Here is a 21,531-nt window from a genome sequence, read left to right on the forward strand (position 1 = left end):
TACCTGCAACACTATGTGGTCCCACCAGTCTGTGCTTGTTTGCTGGGCCCAGAATCGACGTTCCACTGTATCAACCAGCCCCACTGCCACCATGATGTCCCAATTGCCACAGCCCATGCTTTCAGGAACATCTGTGTCCATGTCCTCATCACAATCATCCTTGTGCTAGCTCTCTTAGCCCAGTTCTGCACATACTCCAGGATAATGCACGAGGTGTTTACAATGCTCACAACAGCAGCGGTGAGCTGAGCGGGCTCCATGCTTGCCATGGTATGGCATCTGCATGGGTAACCCAGGGAAAAAGGCGCAAAATGATTGTCTGCCATTGCTTTCACGGAGGGAGGGGCGACTGATGACATGTACCCTAAACCACCCTCAACAATGTTTTTGCCCCATCAGGCATTGGGAGCTTAACCCAGAATTCCAATGGGCAGTGGAGATTGCGGGAACTGTGGGATAGCTACTCACAGTGCACCGCTCCAGAAGTCGATGCTAGCCACAGTATTGTGGACACACTCCGCCGACTTAATGCGCTTAGTGGGGACATACACAATCGATTGTATAAAATCGATTTCTAAAAATCGACATGTATAAAATCAACCTAATTTTGTAGTGTAGACATACCCCAAGATGGCTCAAGTGCTTTCTATTTGTGTGTACCCTTCCCATTCAAGGTCTCTGGGGCTCCTTTGCAAACAGAAAATGAAGTATTCTTCTACTCTTTCCTCTCTACAGAGAAATTTCCCATTGCCACAGGCCCATGTATAGGTCTACACCAGTGATCTTCAAACTTTTTCCATCACCCGCCCTCTTTATCCATAATGAAACCTGTCCATGCTCCCAGAAGAAGCACAGTCAGGAGGCATGGCTGGGAGCAGGACCAGAGCCATGGGCCGGGTCCAGAATGTGGCTGGGGTCAGGAGTCAGGGCTGGGAGTGGGGTCATGGCTGGGGCCTGTGTGCTGTGATTGGGGCCGGGAGACAAGGCTGTGGCCAGAGCTGCAGCTGAAGGCAGGGCGGGAGCGGAACGGGGACAGAGCGAGGCTAGGTGGCACTCCCTCCCTGCCCCAATGGGGACCGGCCTGGGTCCCGCTGTGCCCTCCCCAAATATTCCTCCATGCTCCCCTGTGGGGCGTGCCCCACAGTTTGGAGACCACTGGTCTACACACTATTTAAACCTTTAACATGCAATTTAGGTGATGGTGAGAGTTTATCACTCTTGGTCTTTAGAACATTGATTCTATTTCTCCTGAATTAATGTCTTTTTTCCCTATAGCCTATGTAATGGCTAGTTGTCATCAGCTCTTTCCCAGAATTAGATCCTTTGTATAATAGCAATGTATTCTAGAGAACTTATTTCTGAATTCTGCCTATTTTCCTCAATAGTTAGCATGAAATCTTGATCCCATTGAAGTCAATAGCAAAACTCGAATGACTTCAGTGGGCTGAGGATTTCATCCATAAAGTTTAAGATTGTGCCGGTGCATCCTTACTCTTAAAAAACACCACCAAGACAAAAATCGTATATTTTTTAAAAAGTTTTTAAGTTATTATTACCAGCTCAGATTATTGGTAATAACAACAATCTTTATAATGGGCTCCATAGAAAAGCAATTTACAAAGGAGGTAAGTATCATTATTAATATTGAAAGAATAAGTCACTGAGGCTCTGTGTGGGTGCAGGAAGCTGCCTGCACAGAGCTCAGTGTGGGATCAGAATCCTGTTGCATTTCATGGGCCTACCAGAATGAAAACAAACTAGGCAAATTCACTTTCATGCACTAGCAAAATGTTGCAAAAGCCTGTTGATTTTTTTTTTTCAGGAAAAAATGATATTACTAATAAGTTTAGTAAAATCTGTTCTTTTAATACAGCCACTACATTTTGGACCCAGACTACTTCAGTGTTCTTTCATTCAATGTCCTCTAAAGTCTCATTGAAACACAATGCAAAGTCCTTCATCAGCACAGGGAGATACTATTAAATACGCCCTTTCAAGGGATCCAGAATGAGCCCGTTCCCTCTTCCTCCAGTTGAGCAAGAGTGGGCAGATTAGATCTGAACACACAGCCAACTCCGGTGAGTTCATCCCTGTGGCTCTTGGTTTAGGGGGCGGGGTGCGTAAGGGACAGACCCCTGCAATGACAGCTCAGGCTCTGATGTGAGTGAGACTCCCAGGACCAGGGCTTAATTGGTAATGAAAGAGGAACCAGGGCTCAAGCAATTTTCTTTTACTTGAAGAACTTACATGGCAAACCCGGTGGGGGGGGGGGGGGGCTATGAACTGCTAAGCCTAGAAGTGCCGGGGCTCAGCCCGCCCACAATTTAAGCCCTGCTGAGGACTGATCCTCCCCGAGACAAGCCCACCGCAGAAACCTCCTGCTGATAGGAGAGCTTTAAAAATGCGCCTTACAGGGAATCCAGAATGGGGGAGTCTCCCCCGTCCCGGCCAGGAGCTGGGGGGGGCACTCGGGCTGCTCCCTGGGGCGGGGCTCTCCCCAGTCCCCGGGTCCCCACGTGCCGGGAGCGGGGTCCGGAATCGCAGCGCTGCCGGGGAGGTGGCAGGGGGCCGGGCTCCCCGCACTGACTCTGCGCCCGGCGGGGTTGCTGGGCCGGCAGGTGCCAGCTCGCTCCGGCGCAGAGGGCTCATGGGGAGGGAGGGAAGCGGAGCGTCAGCAGCCTGCGACCAGGGCGGAAGGAGGAAGCGGGGGTTTGAGCACCACGTGTGTGAGCCGAGCCGGGGCCGGTGGCTCCTTTAATGTCCCCGCCCGGAGCGGGAAGCCCAGGCAGGTAAAGGCACCGGGTGGGGCGGCTGCGGCTGCGGCTGGGGGAGGTGGGTGTTGTGTTACCCACTGGCCTAGGCTGGGGGACTCTGGCACCTGGAGAGGGGCGGGCACCCTGCGGCAGGGAAGGAGCCTGGGCCATGGGGGGAAGGAAGGGGCTGGGAGACTGTGAGGCCAGCTCTGGGTCATCTGTCCCCCTGCTCGCCCCACCCTCGAGTCTCCCCGCTTGAGTGGCCAATGTTAGCTTGACCCGAGCTGCCTTGAAGCATGTCACTGCGGTGTCGTCGCGAGCTGGACCCTTCGCAGCTTAATGCTGCTGCTTTCTAATCCCTACAGCATCTTCCTGCCTCCCCTCCCCGCCTCCTTTATTTGAGCGTCTAATTCTAAGGCTAGTAAATAGAGAATCAAGTTAACTAACTCTAAAGTGGCCTTAAAGCAGCCATTAGGTTTTCAAAACTGCTCTTAGCTAATTTGCCTCTAGATTCTAGCAGCTGAGTTTTTGTGTTTATAAAAAGTAAGTAGATAAAGCAGTTCTTCCTCTAGGGCTCTGTTCAGGAGTCAAAGATTTCCTTTGCTTACAGGCCAAGGAGGATGATTATAATAAACGCTATAGCTGATAGCCAAATATTGGATCTCGTGGCCCGCATATTTTATAGGAGTGTTTGTAAAAGAATGCTGTGTTTCAAACCCAGATGAGGGACTATGCAAGGCACCATAAATGTTATGCCTTACTTCTCTTTGTTGCTCCTGGTTTGTGCACCAGATTTCTGTTTTTATAAGGGGGAGTCTCTATTTTATATTGCACAATTTAACCCTTCAGTAATGTTTAAACAGCTACTTTTCCCCAGTCTGCAGCTGGAGATACAAAGTCTGTTTGGGAAAGAACTTCTTGAAGGCTGGAACTATTTTGGGTTTACAGGAATATAAAATATTTTTTCCATTTCATAGCTCAGGTTATTCTAGCTTTATAAAGTTAAGTAGCTAGTCACTCAATAAATACAATGGGAGAAAAACTGCAACTACGGTATATGCACAGCAACTTGAGAGTTAACTACTTCTATCGTTGCAGGGAAACCAAAACCCAACAGTAAATAACCTGATATCTTGGGTAAAAAGTATATCCAAGTTACCACATCAGCTAAAATCCACAATTAATTGATATTTGATAGCTGAAAGTTAACAGCCCCACAAAGCTTTACTCTTCTGCTCTGGCTTTTAAGTTCATGGAAGACTGTTTAAAGATACATATTTGTAAATGGTTAATTGTTTAAAGGGATCACATTAAGGCTCTTGGATGACCTGACCTGAAACCTTCATGCCAGGGGAATCCCTCACTCCTCTTTTTTTAAAATCGAACATGGGCCATCCTTTGGTTATGCTGAAGCTTTCGTGAACCAGAATTTGAAACCAACTGAGTAGAAATTTTCCCATTAACTTCTATCCATGGTGTCAAAAGCTAAGCTTGCCCAGTTCTAGGGGTGGCTCTTACTCTGGATAAAATGTTTGTTGTCTTAAGTCATAAATCACCAAAGAGAGAGAACAAAAGTCACTGCCTAGCAGGCATGCTCAAGAACTTGTGCAGTGGGGTTTAATAGACAGCTACAGTTCATATTTCCTTGTAGCTCGCTCTGTAACAATGTGGAACAAGCTGAAGAAAGAATTTGTTTGCTTAAACTTGTTTAAAATTATAAATGCGTTCAGTGTACAAAGGGACAAATGTTGGTCACGTTGAAGTCAATGAGAGCTTTTTGTGGGCAAGGATTTGGTCCAGTGTCTTTTGTTACATTTCTAAATGTTTCCAGATCGAAGTTAAATTTAGTAGCCATTTTGTGTATAGTTTCTTCAAGCTTTAGATATAGAACATGACTCATAGAATATCAGGGTGGGAAGGACCTCAGGAGGTCATCTAGTCCAACCCCCTGCTCAAAGCAGGGCCAAGCCCCAATTTTTGCCCCAGATCCCTAAATGGCCCCCTCAAGGCTTGAACTCACAACCCTGGGTTTAGCAGGCCGATGCTCAAACCACTGAGCTATCCCATAATGAGCTATCCCATAATAAGCTATCCCATAGCTCCGTGGTTTGAGCATCGGCCTGCTAAACCCAGGGTTGTGAGTTCAAGCCTTGAAGGGGCCATTTAGGGATCTGGGGCAAAAATTGGGGCTTGGCCCTGCTTTGAGCAGGGGGTTGGACTAGATGACCTCCTGAGGTCCCTTCCCACCCTGATATTCTATGACATATTCTTGCTTTTATCATTCATAATTACATATAAAACTCCATCATAGTCTAAAGGTATAAAACTTTCTTGTATGTTTCTTTTCCTTTAGGTGAAAATATCCAGCCGACTAGAAGATTATCACAATGAGTTTTGTTGACTACGGAGATACGATAAAAGATGGAGACACAGCTATTGTGTTCTTGGGCCATGAATCAATGTTTCCTGTGAAAGTCCAACATGGCAGTAAAACTCAGACTAAGTATGGGGTCATTAGACATTCCAGTGATCTCATAGGCAAAAGGTACGGCTCAAAGGTGACCTGCAGTAAAGGAGGCTGGGTGTTTATTCTTCATCCAACCCCAGAGTTGTGGACTATGAATCTTCCCCACAGAACACAAATTCTTTATTCAACTGACATCTCTTTAATCACCATGATGCTGGAATTGAAGCCAGGATCCATAGTGTGTGAATCAGGTAATAGTTTTTAATAAGGGATTTTAGTATATTAACTCAGGGGTTCTCAACCTTTTTCTTTCTGAGGCCCCTCTAACATGCTATAAAAACTCCACAGCCCACCTGTGCCACAACAGCTGTTTTTCTGCATACAAAAGGCAGGGCCGGCATTAGGGGGTAGCAAGCAGGGCAATTGCCCAGAGCCCCACATGACAGGGTGCCCCGCAAAGCTAAGCTGCTCAGGCTTCACCTTCAGGCCCGGATGGCAGGGCTTGGGGCGGCTGGACTTTGGCTTTTTGCCCTGAGCCCCAGTGAATCTAATGCCGGCCCTGTCTGGTGGACCCTCTGAAACCTGCTCGTGGTCCCCCAGGGGGCCTTGAATCCCTTAGTTAACCCAGCAGTTCTCAACAACACTTTAACTAGCAACAGACTTTGTTTTAAACTTTATATAGATAGATATAGAATTGTTCTGTTGCTGCTAGAGCCTTCCTGGCCTACAGCTTGAATAATTCTACTTCGTTTATGAATGTTAGCAAATGTTCTGTTTTTCTGTACTGAAAAGACACTTATGTGACACTTATGTGGCGGGGACCATGTGCAGAAGCGTGTGTAACAAGGTTATTGAGTTAAAATAAATAATTTTATACTTTTTTTCCCTTTGGGGGGTGAATTAGGTTTTTTTGGGGGGGGGTCCTTGGGAATGTGCCAGTTTCAGATGAAATAGTTCAGTTTGTTTACATAGTATTAGGTGTGTTAATACTCACCTAATTGTGGGGTTCAGTATTAGGTTCAGTATTAGGTGTGGGGGGAGTTGTCTACAGAACAGCTTATCTGACAAACCTCAGATATAAATCCTACATTCTTCTTCTAAAATAACTTGAGCATTGGTAGAACTTATACAGGTTGAAAAAGAAAACAAAATGGTATGGGTTAAACGGGTAATACGTGGGATAAAATGGGAGCGTTCACCAGGCCACATAATCCACATATTTGGCCTTTCTTACACGATGTATGTGCTATATGCAGTACTGAAACAGCACACAAAGGTCAGCTGCAATGGAATGTACAATGGGTGGTTTGATACCAGTGGTGATCTGTGCACTATGTTCCACTGCTTTTCATACAGATGATTTTAACCCTCTGAATGGATTAGTGGTGTGTTGTGTTTAGCTTATAAAGTGTGCTGTAAACATTATAAATGCTAGGCTGTTGCTTGCGATGCAAAAGGGGAGTTGTTGTATTTTATACTAAATGTTCATTATCATATTGATTAAATATATTATATGATGCTTTAATATTTTTTTTTACTGCAGGCAGCATTATTAGGGCTACATAATAATTTCCTGCCATTTGATTACTTTCCTGTACTGTAGGGGAAATATATAATTTTTATTAATGTATATAGCTGCCTTTCTTTTTGAGGGATTTATTCTGTCTGCCTCCATTGAATCATTTTGTAAACCTGCTTGTCCCTTGACTCTCAAGAGCAGATGCATAAAAGGAGTGCACAATGTTGTTATGCTGTATTTTTGGTTAAGGTTTCCCATTCCCAGTCTTGCATAATAATTGGCAGCCTTTTAGGCACGGCTTTTTTTCACACGCAACTAAAATTTCATCTGTCATTCTGTTTCAGATTTGTGGGTCAGGGAATGTGATGTGTATATATTTAACCCCTGAATACTGGAAACTGGTATTTCCAGATGCATAAGGCACTATTGCACAAGCCCTTGATTCTGCAGAAACTCTGAACCCCACAAGTCCGGATTCTAGTTTGTACAATGGTAGTCTTAGGGCTGGAATTGCAGAGTTGTTGTAGACGTGTTGGTCCCAGGATATTAGAGAGACAAGGTGGGTGAGGCATCCACATGGCCAGGAGGGCACAGAGGCAATGTGCCATAGCATGGTTTGACCTGGCTAATGCTTTTGGATTGATGCCCCATCAGCACATTTTTGCCACGCTGCGAGAGTTCAAACCTATGCCTGAAAACTCTCTCCAACTGGTCCGGGAACTGTGTGAAGGCTGCACCACCACCATGTGCTGCACGGAAGGAGAGACACCCAAAATTCCTATCCGTAGTGGCGTGAAGCAAGGCTGCCCCCTGAGCTCCATCGTTTTCAACTTAGCCATAGAGCCGCTCATTCGAGCGATCTCCAGCGGTCTAGGTGGTTTCAATCTATATGACAACAGAGTGAATATCCTGGCCTACGCCGACAATCTGGTCCTGATTGCAAACAACCCACAAATGCTAGACATCACCAGCAAGGCTGCCAACTGGATGGGATTCCACTTCAATGGCAGGAAGTTTGCATCCCTGCATATCAATGGCAGTAGAACGGATTCAGTCCAGGTGACATCTTTTCAGGTCCAGAGTGAACCCATGATCTTCCTCGAGGACAGGCAAGCATACCAACAACAAGTTTCTACGTCCAGCAGACATCTGAGGATACTATCGCAGAGATCCTACGAGATGTGGCCAGGATCGACTCCTCCCTACTGGCGCCATGGCAGAAGATCAACGCCTTGAACACCTTCCTGATCCCCCGTATCTCATTCGTCCTGAGGGGATCTGCCATGGCGAAGGTACCTCTGAACAAGGCAGACAGCACCGTCCGGCAGCTGGTGAAGAAGTGGATGTTTCTCCCCCAGAGGGCCAGCAATTAACTGGTGTATATCTTGCACAGGCAGGGCGGCACCAACGTCTCTCGAATGGGTGATCTGTGCGATGTTGCCGTGATCACTTCCGCCCTTTGATGTGCCCGGACACCATGGTGAGGAACATCGCAGAGAGTGCTCTGCAGGTGCTGTCAAGAAGCAAATTGCCAGAACCCCCTCCAGCCAAGATGTCACCACTACCCGAGTGGCTCGCTGTAAGGTGAATTTGGAAGAGACAGGGGAGACTTTGCTTCGCTCTGGACTCGTGCCTGCAATGCTACGATGACTGGAGAAGCATATCTGCTGCCACTGGATGTGGTGCAAGGAACACCAGGAGCTAGGAGTACTGGTACCACAGGTGAAGAATACAGATCACGCTATCATCACTCCAAGAGCTAGAACCATGCTGGAGAGGACCTTGAAGGATGCCATCCACTGCCAATACGTGGAAAACCTGAAACAAAAGCCGGACCAGGGCAAGGCGTTTGAGGTGACGTGCAAGTGGGACGCCAGCAACGACTTTCTCCCTGGGGGCAGCTTCACCTGATTTGTCGACAGGAGGTTCATCCTTAGGGACTGGCTCAACTGCATCCCACTGAACGGAGCCGTCTGCCATGGGAATCGGGACAAGCGATGCAGAAAGTGTTGCTACGCCAACGAGACACTACCCCACGTCCTATGTAGCTGCAAGCCCCATTCCAGAGCTTGGCACCTGTGACACAACGCCATCCAAGATCGCCTGGCCAGAGCCATCCCGCCACCCATGGGGAAGGTTGCTGTAAACTCTGCCATCCCCGGAACCGACAGCCAACTGTGACCGAACATCGTCATCACCAACAAGGACCGGAAGAAGATCATCATGGTGGACATCACAGTGCCCTTCGAGAACAGGACCCCGGCCTTCCACGATGCCTGAGCTCGAAAGGTAGAGAAATATGCCCCTCTGGCCGAAACCTTGAGAGCTAAGAGTTACCAGGTCCAGACACACGTACTGATTGTCGGAGCCTTAGGAGCATGGGACCTCAGTAATGAGTGAGTGCTGAGAGAATGCGGAATCAGTCAACGCTATGCTCGACTGATGCGGCAACTCATGGTGTCTGATGCCATTGGGTGGCCAAGGGACATCTACATAGAACACATCACTGGCCATCGACAAGGAGGAGTGAGCTAGAGTGCCGATGAGAAGCGCAGTCAGGAAAATAACAAATACTTTCCTCATGGACTGTATTTTCTAAATGGACAACCAACCTAATTCTCAATTAGTGAGGGACAGTCTCCACTCGCTGATATATTTTGCTTTCCACAACCAAATCTCGGTTCAACTTTTCACGAATGATGTACCCAGGTATTCAGATTCTAATACCAAAACTGTATTGTTAAATCTATTCACTTAAATTTTAGTTATTGCTGATTATGTATCATATAACTTTAAAAAACTAACTTTGTATTTGTGGATAATCTAAGCACTAAGTACAGACACACTTTTTCCAAACTATGTATTATATAATTTTTTTAACATTAGCTGTAAATAAAATTTTTAAATCTCTTACTGAACCAACTTCTGTTTGTGAATGTATAGCTGGAAAGTTTGTCTCTGAGCTCTTCCTCAGGTCAGGGAAAGGTACTCTCAATGTCACAGCTAAATACAAGGTGGAATAGATTGTTTAGTAAGTAGTTAACACACATTCTAAAAGACTGTTCAAGATGTTGTGGGCCGTTAACAATAAACTGGGGGTTAGTGGGTCACAGATCAAATCAGCAGACAAAGAGGGTCATTGTAGTTCTCAGCCATGATGACTATATCAATGAGGTCAGCCAACAGCTCTGACTCCACTTATTATGAAGAATTCGAAGATTCCACACGACAGTTCACCCAGGAATTTAAGGATATCCTCAAATCCTTCCCCAGACCACTCCAGGAGAAACTCTACAACCTCATCACCCATGATCCCACACCAAGAACCTTCTACATGCTTTCTCAGATACACAAACAAGGGACCCAGACAGACCCATCGTGTCTGGCCATGGCACTCTTACTGAATGAATATCAGGACTCTCAGAAACCATCCTCATGCCACTCATCACACAAGGGACCAGCTTCCTCCAGGACACAACCGACTTCCTCCACAAACTCCTCAACATTAACCAACCATCCTCAGAACACCATCCTTGCCACCATGGATGTCACCTCCCTATACATCAACATCCCTCACAATAACTGTGTCACTGCATCTATTTCATCCTCACCCGTAACAATTTTATACTTTATCCAAACCATGGGAACAGCTATGAGTACTAAGATGGCTTCCCAATATGCCAGCCTATTCCTGGGCCACCTTGAGGAAGAATTTCTGGACAAATGCACTATGAAATCAATTATATACCTGAAGTGCATCAATTATATTTTCATCCTCTGGACAGACGACCTACATTCCTCATCAGTTTCCACTACATCTTCAACAACCCCACCTTTTCTCCCCAAATTTTTTCCATTTTGACCATTCTAATAACTAACTACTATACCTGTGGCCTGCAGTGCCTGAAGGGTTGGTTGACTGTTGATAAAAGAAAAAGCATTGCTCCGGATTCATTTGGTTACTCCTTGAAATAAGTGAATTTATTTAAAAAAGGAGTACTGGTGGCACCTTAGACACTAACAAATTTATTTGAGCATAAGCTTTCGTGAAGTGAGCTGTAGCTCACGAAAGCTTATGCTCAAATAAATTTGTTAGTCTCTAAGGTGCCACTAGTACTCCTTTTCTTTTTGCGGATACAGACTAACAGGGCTGCTACTCTGAAACCTGAATTTATTTAGAAGCACAGTGCAAGTGACCAGAAATGACAATTTGAATAAAAATGTTACAAGTATTGACAAGTAGGGGCGAGGCTGGTATGATGTAACATACTTTGGTGTGATCTTAAATCAGACTATATTCCAGCAATCCTAAATAATTAGTTCTAGATTAACCTTTTGTGGCCTAACAGGAAACAAGCCTGCCATGATTAACAGAAACAAGCCAGGAAATCTAGTCTAGTAATTACATTCTGAGTCTGCTTCCTACTGATGCTGGTATTATATGCAACTAGAGCATTAACGACCATTTGGCTTTTATTTTACTTTATTTTATATTGCTGATGTAATAGCAATGAATGGGTCAAATTTTGCTTTGTTACAATGCTGTAAACAGAGAGTAACTTGACAGACTGCAGCAAATTGCTCTGCATTTACATCAGTGAAACAGAGTAGAATTTAGCTTAATGTTTATATTAACAGCTGGTGTTGAATTTCCTCATGTCTTGTGTCATACCCATAAGACTGAAATAAGGAGGGAAAGATAAAATGCTTTCAGTCTGAAATGAAATGGAATAAATTCTGCATAATACTATATCTCAAGCAATTTAAGTAAAAGGATTTTATTTTTCTTTTATGGGGGGAAAAAAATAAGATGACTAGAATCTTTAATTTTGTACCATTGAGTCTTGGAAATGGGTTTAGATTAAAAAACACAGTCGTGATATAAAAGTATTACTACAGCTTATTTTTCTACTGACTTTATTTTTGAAGAGTAGCTTGCTGCCAGTATCTCCAGATATTTGCCCTACTATTAAAATGATACAAATGCACTATTCCCAGGTTTTGAAGGATCTAGGAATCTGGCTGATGTCTCATCTGTGATACTTAGTGGGTGAACCTTTCTCTTCCCCATCTCCTGCTGCTATCTAAATTTAAAAAATTTATGTTTTAACTATAGCCAGAGCTACCTTTTAGAGTTAAGGTTACAGTAGAACCTCAGAGTTACAGACACCTCAGGAATGGAGGTTGTCCGTAACTCTGAAAGGTTCGTAACTGAACAAAACGTGGTTGTTCTTTCAAAAGTTTACAACTGAACATTGACTTAATACAGCTTTGAAACTTTACTATGCGGAAGAAAAATGCTGCTTTCCCGTTATTTTTAGTAGTTTATATTTAACACAGCACTGTATTGTATTTGCTTTTCTTTTTTTTCTTGTTTTTGTCGTCTGCTGCTTGATTGCATACTTGCGGTTCCAATGAGGTGTGTGTTTGACTGGTCAGTTTGTAACTCTGAGGTTGAACTGTACTTTTTAGAGTACTGCTCGCAGAATTGGGTAGCTTCACAATGAGAGAACCTGCAAAAAGTCAGATACAGGATACACAGTCTGAGCTTTGCAGAGAAGAAAGACTCAAGATAGCCCTGAGAGGGTTAAAATACCTGTCCGTTGAAAGTGGCCTTTTCTCTCAGACTTCCATCTCTGTCAGGTAGCTTTAATCTCAGTCAATCTCTATACTTGGTAATTGCTACATGTTGCAAACTATGTCTACGCTACGAAATTAGGTCGATTTTATAGAAATTGATTTTTAGAAATCAATTTTATACAATCGATTGTGTATGTCCCCACTAAGCGCATTAAGTCGGCGGAGTGTATCCACAATACTGTGGCTAGCATCGACTTCTGGAGCGGTGCACTGTAAGTAGCTATCCCACAGTTCCCGCAGTCTCTGCTGCCCATTGGAATTCTGGGTTAAGCTCCCAATCCCTGATGGGGCAGAAACATTGTCGAGTATGGTTTTGGGTACATGTCATCAGTCGCCCCTCCCTCCGTGAAAGCAATGGCAGACAATCGTTTCGAGCCTTTTTCCCTGGGTTACCCATGCAGACACCATACCACAGCAAGCATGGAGCCTGCTCAGCTCACCGCTGCTGTTTGTGAGCATTGTAAACACCTCGCGCATTATCCTGGAGTATGTGCAGAACTAAGCTAAGAGAGCTAGTACAAGGATGATTGTGATGAGGACATGGACACAGATGTTCCTGAAAGCACGGGCTGTGGCAATTGGGACATCATGGTGGCAGTGGGGCTGGTTGATACAGTGGAACGCCAATTCTGGGCCCAGCAAACAAGCACAGACTGGTGGGACCACATAGTGTTGCAGGTATGGGATGATTCACAGTGGCTGCGAAACTTTCGCATGCGTAAGGCCACTTTCCTTGAACTTCGTGAGTTGCTTTCCCCCACCCTAAGCGCAGGAATACCAAGATGAGAGCTGCCCTGATGGTTGAGAAGCGAGTGGCAGTAGCCCTGTGGAAGCTTGCAATGCCTGACTGCTACTGGTCAGTTCAGAATCCATTTGGAGTGGGCAAATCTATTTTGGGGACTGCTGTGAACCAAGTAGCCAATGCAATCACTGGCGTTGTGCTATCAAGGGTAGTGACTCTGGGAAATGTGCAGGTCATACTGGATGGCTTTGCTGCAGTGGGGTTCCCTAACTGTGGTGGGGAGATAGGGATATGGGTTCTCTCTATCTTGGCACCAGACCACCTTGCCAACCAGTATATAAACCGCAAGGGGTACTTCTCAATGTTGCTGGAAGCACTGGTGGATCACAAGGGATGTTTCACCAATATCAACGTGGGATGTCCGGGAAAGGTGCATGACGCTCGCATCTTTAGGAACTCCGGGCTGTTCGAGCAGTTGCAAGAAGGGATTACTTCCCAGACCAGAAAATTACCTTTGGGGATGTTGAAATGCCAATAGTTATCCTTGGGGACCCAGCCTACCCCTTGCTCCCATGGCTCATGAAGCCGTACACAGGCAGCCTGGACAGTAGTAAGGAGCAGTTCAGCTGCAGGCTGAGCAAGTGCAGAATGGTGGTAGAATGTGCCTTTGGACGCTTAAAAGCTTGCTGGGGTGTTTGCTGACTAGGTTAGACCTCAGCACTACCAACATTCCCATTAAAAAGAAAAGGAGTACTTGTGGCATCTTAGAGACTAAGAAATTTATTTGACCATAAGCTTTCGTGAGCTACAGCTCACTTCATCGGATGCATTCAGTGGAAAATACAGTGGGGAGATTTATATACACAGAGAATATGAAACAATGGGTGTTACCATACACACTGTAACAAGAGTGATCTGGTAAGGTGAGCTATTACCAGCAGTATCGGGGGGGAGGGGGGGAACCTTTTGTAGTGATAATCGAGGTGGGCCATTTCCAGCAGTTGACAAGAACGTCTGAGGAACAGGGGAGGGGGGAATAAACACGGGGAAATAGTTTTACTTTGTGTAATGACCCATCCACTCCCAGTCTCTATTCAAGCCTAAGTTAATTGTATCCAGTTTGCAAATTAATTCCAATTCAGCAGTCTCTCATTGGAGTCTGTTTTTTGAAGTTTTTTTGTTGAAGAATTGCCACTTTTAGGTCTGTTATTGAGTGACCAAAGAGATTGAAGTGTTCTCTGACTGGTTTTTGAATGTTATAATTCTTGACGTCTGATTTGTGTCCATTTATTCTTTTACATAGAGACTGTCCAGTTTGGCCAATGTACATGGCAGAGGGGCACTGCTGGCACATGATGGCATATATCACATTGGTAGACATGCAGGTGAACGAGCCTCTGATAGTGTGGCTGATGGGATTAGGCCCTATGATGGTGTCCTCTAAATAGATATGTGGACACAATTGGCAACGGGCTTTGTTGCAAGGATAGGTTCCTGGGTTAGTGGTTCTGGTGTGTGGTTGCTGGTGAGTATTTGCTTCAGGTTGGGGGGCTGTCTGTAAGCAAGGACTGGCCTGTCTCCCAAGATCTGTGAGAGTGATGGGTCATCCTTCAGAATAGGCTGTAGATCCTTGATGATGCGTTGGAGAGGTTTTAGTTGAGGGCTGAAGGTGATGGCTAGTGGCGTTCTGTTATTTTCTTTGTTAGGCCTGTCCTGTAGTAGGTAACTTCTGGCTCTGTCAATCTGTTTCTTCACTTCAGCAGGTGGGTATTGTTCCCATTGTTATTGCTGCTTGCTGTGTGCTCTATAATATCTGTGAGAATAAGGGGGAGATGTTTATGGCGGGGTGAGAGGTTAAGGCAAAATTGCTCAGCGGCTGATTTTGAGCAGCCAGACACCAGGGCGATTGGAAGAGCACAGCTAGGTGTGCTGCGCATCAGAGAGGCTTTGAAAACCAGTTTCATGACCGGCCAGGCTACGGTGTGACAGCTGTGTGTGTGTTTCTCCTTGCTGCAAACCCTCCCACTTTGTTGATTTTAATTCCCTGTAAGCCAACCACCCTCCCCCCTTCAATCACAGCTGGCAAAGGAAATAAAGTAACTATTGTTTTGAAATCATGCATTCTTTCTTTATTAATTAAAAAAATAAGTGAGATAACTGACAAGGTAGCCTGGGTGGGGTGGGGTGCGGGAGGGTGGAAGGACAAGGCCACATTGCTTATTGTAGCCACACTACAAATCAAAACTGTTTGAATGACAGCCTTCGGTTGCTTGGGCCATCCTCTGGAGTGGAGTGGCTGGGTGCCCGGAGCCTTCCTTCCACCACCACCCCCCTCCTCTCCACGTTCTTGGGCGTCTGGGTGAGGAGGATATGGAGCTTGGGGAGGAGGGCAGGCGGTTATACAATAGATGCAGCAGGGGGTCCGCGCTCTTGTTGGCTTTCCTGCAGCTCCAACAGATGCTTCATCATGTCCGTTTGCTCCCCCATTAGCCTCAGCATCGCCTCCTGCCTCTGCTCTTCGCGCTCACTTAATGCTTTTCTGGCCTCTGCCACTGAATGCCTCCATGCATTAAGCTGTGCCCTATCAGTGCGGGAGGACTGCATGAGCTCGGAAAACATGTCATCACGAGTGCGGTTTTTTTGCCTTCTAATCTGCGATAACCTCAGGGACGGAGATGATGGGGGGAGTATTGAAACATTTGCACCTGGGGGGGATAAAAAGGGAGAGTAAAATTTAAGATACATTTCTGAGAACAAAAGGGAGACTCTTCCACAATGTCTCAAGCAATTCACAGCAGACCGCACATGTGTTTTATGTATAAGGTCACTTTTTGCCTTTTATATTGAGCGCCTGCCGGTATGGTGACACATCACAAACGGCTGGGCAACAGAATTGGGTTTCCAGGCAGCCATGGTAAGCCTTTTGGTACGCGGGGTTAGAATCATGGAATATCAGGGTTGGAAGGGATCTCAGGAGGTCATCTAGTCCAACCCCCTGCTCAGAGCAGGACCAATCCCCAACTAAATCATCCCAGCCAGGGCTTTGTCAAGCCTGCCCTTAAAAACCTCTAAGGCAGGAGATTCCACCACCTCCCTAGGTAACGCATTCCAGTGTTTCACCACCCTCCTAGTGAAAAAGTTTTTCCTAATATCCAACCTAAACCTCCCCAACTGCAACTTGTGACCATTACTCCGTGTTCTGTCATCTGGTACCACTGAGAACAGTCTAGATCCATCCTCTTTGGGACCCCTTTCAGGTAGTTGAAAGCAGCTATCAAATCCCCCCTCATTCTTCTCTTCTGCAGACTAGATAATCCCAGTTCCCTCAGTCTCTCCTCATAAGTCATGTGTTCCAGTCCCCTAATCATTTTTTGTTGCTGGATACTTTCCAATTTTTCCACATCCTTCTTGTAGTGTGGGGCCCACAACTGGACACAGTGGTGAGGCCTCATCTGGAGTAATGTCGAATAGAGAGGAACGATCACATTGGTTGGCTTCGTACGCCTTCATAACATGTGGGAATGGTTTCAAACTGCAGCGCCATCCTTTCCCATAGCAAACAATGCCGGTTGGGTTTCACATTTAAAAGGAGGGGCTGCGGTTTTCGAGTGGATGTGCAGCACACACCTCTCCCCACCCCACCGCGTGGCTATTCTCTGGGATTATCCCTTTTAGCTAAGCGCAAACAACCCAGCATGAATGGGGTCCTTTTACTGTTCCCTTACAAAAATTCCCCTATTTCAACCAGGTGAGCATGAATGATACCACTCTCCTGAGGCTAGCACAGAAAGATAAAGACCGAATGTTGCTTGAATGCAACCAAACCCAGGACCATTCACTGCCATGCTTTGTGCTGCAGTGATTCCAGACTACTTGCTACTGACCTGGCGTGGTAAAGTGTCCTATCGTGAAGGATGAAATAAGGCAGCCCTCCCCAGAAACCTTCTGCAAAGGCTTTGGGAGTACCTCCAGGAGAGCTTCATGGGGATGTCCCTGGAGGATTCCCGCTCCATCCCCAGACACGTTAACAGACTTTTCCAATAGCTGTACTGGCTGCGAATGCATCCCAATTCTTCAGGGCAAATCAAACATTAAACACTATTGCTTTTAAACCCTATACTGTAGTTACAAATGTGCACTCACCAGAGCTGCCTTCTCCAGCTTCAGGGCCGGAGAGCCCACCACGGGAGGGTTTTGGTTCCAGGGTGATGAAAACGTCCTGGCTGCCGGGGAGAACGGATTCACCGTTTCCCTGCTGCGCATTTTCCTCCTCCTCATCATCTTCTTCTTCCTCATCCACAAAATCCTCCTCCCTGTTGTGTGAGACTCCCCCCTTGCAGGTGTCCACGGACAGTGGTGGGGTAGTGGTAGGGTCACCCCCTAGAGTGCTATGCAGCTGATCACAGAAGCGGCACGAATGGGGTTCTTACCCGGAGCAACCGTTTGCCTCCTTTGTCTTTTAGTAGGCTTGCCTGAGCTCCTTGACTTTCACGTGGCAATGCTGTGTGTCCCTGTTGTAGCCTCTCATCATCATGCCCTGTGCGATTTTTGGCATATGTATTAGCATTTCTTCTTTTTGATCGGAGTTCGGCCTGCACAGATTCTTCTCCGCATACAGCAGTCAGATCCAGTGTCTCCCTTTTGCTCCATGCTGGAGCTCGTTTGCGATTCTGGGGGGGACTGCATGGTCACCTGAGCTGCCGAGCTCGCCACGCTGACCAAACAGGAAATGAAATTCAATATTTCCTGGGGTTTTCCTGTGTACGTGGCTAGTGCTTCGGAGTTCAAAGTGCTGTCCAGAGCGGTCACATTGGAGCACTCTGAGATAGCTCCCAGAGGCCAAATCCATCAAATTGCGTCTGCACTACCCCAAATTCGACCCAGCAAGGTCGATTTTAGCGCTACTCCCCTCACTGGGGAGGAGTACAGAAGTCAGTTTTAAGAGCCCTTTAAGTCGATGGAACAGGGTTGGTTGTGTAGACGCATTCATTTTAAAATCGACCTAACGCAGCTAAATTGGACCTAACCCCGTAGTGGAGACCAGAGCTCTGTCTAGATTAAGGGACAGAACTGAATCTTCTTTCAGGTCACTACTTTCTCCAAAACTACTCTTGACATCAACATCCCAGACAGGGCTATTTTCTATTCAGTGATCAGAGCTGCCCCAAGACAAATTCTGTTTTGCAGCAGCCTTTGAAGATTCAACATTTTATTTTTGTTCCCCATTGGAATTAAACGAAAACATTTTGAATGTTTTTGCAAAATGGAATTGTGTCAAAACAGCTGTTTTCTGATGGAAAACCTGAGCTTTTCAATAAAGGTCTCTCTCTGGTCAGAATTCAGTCTTGGACTTCAGAAAACTTCCTCGAAACAGATACATCTCTGAAACATCTTAGCTTTGATGAAATGACATTTAGTTGAAAATGTTCCAGCCAGCTCTACCAATGATAATGTAACAATCAGCAGTCCTAGGACAAACTCAAACCGACTTGAGCCAAACACCCGTTGGAGTATCTCTTTCTCTCTGGCTAAATCCTGTATTCAAAATTGCTAAATCTTCCTTTAGTGCCATATGAAAATAGATTTTGGATTCCTCAATATTGAGAGTAGTACAGCTTCTTGATTGGGTGACTGTGGAGATCTTAAGCATTACACCAAGCTAATCCCAAGCCTGTTCTAGAGGTGCTGTAAATCAGTTATGGAAATGTTTAAATTCATTCTGGTCACCGTTTATATTAAGGATACATTTATATATAGTTTAATAAAGGGTTAATACAAGATTAATTTGTGGTTTCAAGGTCCAGCAGGTCAATTGGCTGCTTAAAACTTTTGATAACACCTTCTACTAATGTGCTTATGACACTTCTTACACATGCTAGCATGTCTATAACATGATTATAGCATCTGTTAATCATTTATAAACTGTTTATAAATGCACTCCTAAGGTAAAGCATGACCCAAAGCCCTGTAACGATTCATTCAACTTGGGAACATATTAACGCTAAGCCTAAGCTTACAACTTCTGCCATATCTATCCTTCGGCTACTGCATGAGCAAAAGGAATCTGAAAAGAAAGTGAGAAGCTGATCTCTGTTTAAAAACGTCTGTGGTGTAAGCCTGGCCTCATCTGTCAACACATGGGAGAATGTGGCACTCTGCTGATGTACAAGTAGGTCTAAACCAAAGCCCACTGACGTCAAGGGAGTCTTTGCATTGACAGTGGTGGGTTTTAGGAAAGGCCCTTGACCGCCAGAGTGTTTGACAACTGTAGTTAATGAAACTAGCCCTGCTGACAGTACTGTAGCCCAAGAGGGATATTACTGTATAGCTTAAGAACTGGCCAAACATCTCCATTTTGGCAGAAGATTACTTCCTGTGGGAATCTGACTTTGTCGTCTCTAAAAAGGAAACCTCAGTCTTCCCGTTCCCCATCCCTTTTGCTCATGACGCCAGCCTGGATACCTTCTTCACCACTTTCTCCCACTTCCTTCCTGTATGACTAGAGCCCTACCAAATTCACGGCCATGAAAAACGGGTCACAAACCATGAAATCTGGTCTCCCTCTATGAAATCTGGTCTTTTTTGTGCTTTTACCCTATACTATACAGATTTCATGGGGGAGACCAGTGTTTCTCAAACTGGGGATTCTGACCCAAAAGGGAGTTGCAGGGGGGTCGCCCTTCTGCTCTGCCTTCAGAGCTGGGTGGCTGGAGAGTGGTGGCCGCTGACCAAAGGTCCAGCGCTGAAGGCAGCAGAGCAGAAGTAAGGGTGGCAAGACCACACCATGACATCCTTACTTCTTTGTTGCTGCTGGCGGTGGCTCTGCCTTCAGAGCTGGGCTCCCGGCCAGCAGCCTCTGCTCTCTAGCTGCCCAGCTCTCAAGGCAGTGCCACCCCAGCAGCCGCGCAGAAGTAAGGGTAGCAGTACCGCACCCCCACCCCATTACCTTGTGACATCCCCCACCCCGCACAACGCCTTTTTGGTCAGGACCCCTTCAATTACAACAGGGTGAAATTTCAGATTTCAATAGCTGAAATTGTGAAATTTACTATTTTAAAAATCCCATGACTGTGAAATTGACCAAAATGGACGGTGAATTTGGTAGGGCCCTACGTCTGACCCTATGCATGGGATTGCACTTTCTAAACCTGTTCAGGCAATAACCCTCTCCTCATTCATCTCCCTTCCTAAAAACCCACGTCAGTTGTGTCCTCCATGAGAGAAGAGAGAGTGGAGGGGAGAGCTGTTCTTCTCTAAAGGAACTCTCTGAGATGCGTGTTTACCTTACTGAAGTAACCCTGAGGCGGTATTATTGTAACTGCTCTCTTTCCCTCCCTTTTCATTTCTGTATTATCCCCACTGCATGTGTCGTGCCTGACTTTGGACAGTAAGCTTTTTAGGACAGGAACTGTGGCTTGAATTATTTCTGTGAAGTCCATAGCATGCCTTTGGGTGTTCAAAATAATGAATAATAATTCTCCTGTTCCCAGCATTTATTGTGCGTATTCTTGTAGTCCCTGCCTCTTGGCAAACATTAATCTGTAGTGGCACTAGGACTGCCTTGAGACTAATTCTTTCCTGCCCTGTGAGGCTCCATCCGTTCCCAGTGCTGACTGATGGCCTGCCACTACTTATTATTATATGCTAGCTTTGAGAGTTGTAGCTAGGAGACAGACAAATGGGACTGCGCTGTCGTTATTTTATTGTATTTACTGCGCCCAAATGTAGGATACGTGTGACCAAATCTTGCCAGCAACACCACCGTTCTACTGATAGCTTGTATGATATGATACTGACATGGTATTTGATAACGCTCTTTATATTTTAAACTTTTCTTACCTTGGAGCAATCTGAGATTGCCTGTGGGTTTGTGAGCTTCTCTAACTTTAACCCCTGAATTACTGGGATGGCAGTGTAGACAATCCATCACACACTCACATCTGTACAGCTGTACACATGTATAGTTTTAAAAATTTAAATGCTTTGTTTATTTAAAAAAAGCAGAACCCTAGGATTAGAGACTCTGGGGAAGATCCTGTGCACATAGGTGCTGCTGGAACTAGAATTGCAGGGGGTGTTGCCGTACCCCCTGGCTTGAAGTGGTTTCCATTATATGCAGGGTTTACAGTTTGGTTCAATGGCTCTCAGCACCCCCACTACACAAATTGTTCCTGCACCCCTGCCTTTGCACATAGCCTGTGGCAACGAAAGCTAATGCAACTCAAAATCTGGCTTCCTACATACAAGAGTTGGTGGGTTTCCAGGTCGTCACATTTAAATATCCGTTTCAAGGTGAAAACCAAGCTAACGTGATTTAGAAATGGTTAGCAATCACTTGTTTTCTATCAGTTGTCAGGTAACATAATGTTGGGGTGTCTGGAGGTGGTGCAGTCATGTGAGCCTGTCTTCG

General features: G+C 45.7%; 1 protein-coding gene across 3 annotated transcripts in view; it reads left to right on the top strand.

Annotated features, from left to right (window-relative positions):
* The first annotated feature begins 2,034 nt into the window (after positions 1–2,034).
* TRMT61A (tRNA methyltransferase 61A) overlaps positions 2,035–21,531 on the top strand; it is a 37,050-nt gene continuing 17,553 nt past the window's right edge. Inside the window, exons 1-2 of one of the 3 annotated variants that reach the window (XM_073349754.1) lie at positions 2,035–2,078; positions 5,107–5,471. In XM_073349754.1, the coding sequence (XP_073205855.1) occupies positions 5,141–5,471 (331 nt within the window). In that variant the 5' untranslated portion in view covers positions 2,035–2,078; positions 5,107–5,140. Of the gene's footprint in view, positions 2,079–2,639; positions 2,790–5,106; positions 5,472–21,531 lie in introns of those variants that run through there. The other 2 variants (XM_073349753.1, XM_073349752.1) reach the window with 2 other exon arrangements.

This window comes from Lepidochelys kempii, chromosome 6 (genome assembly GCF_965140265.1).
Source record: "Lepidochelys kempii isolate rLepKem1 chromosome 6, rLepKem1.hap2, whole genome shotgun sequence".
In the NCBI taxonomy this organism is placed as follows: Eukaryota; Metazoa; Chordata; order Testudines; family Cheloniidae; genus Lepidochelys; species Lepidochelys kempii.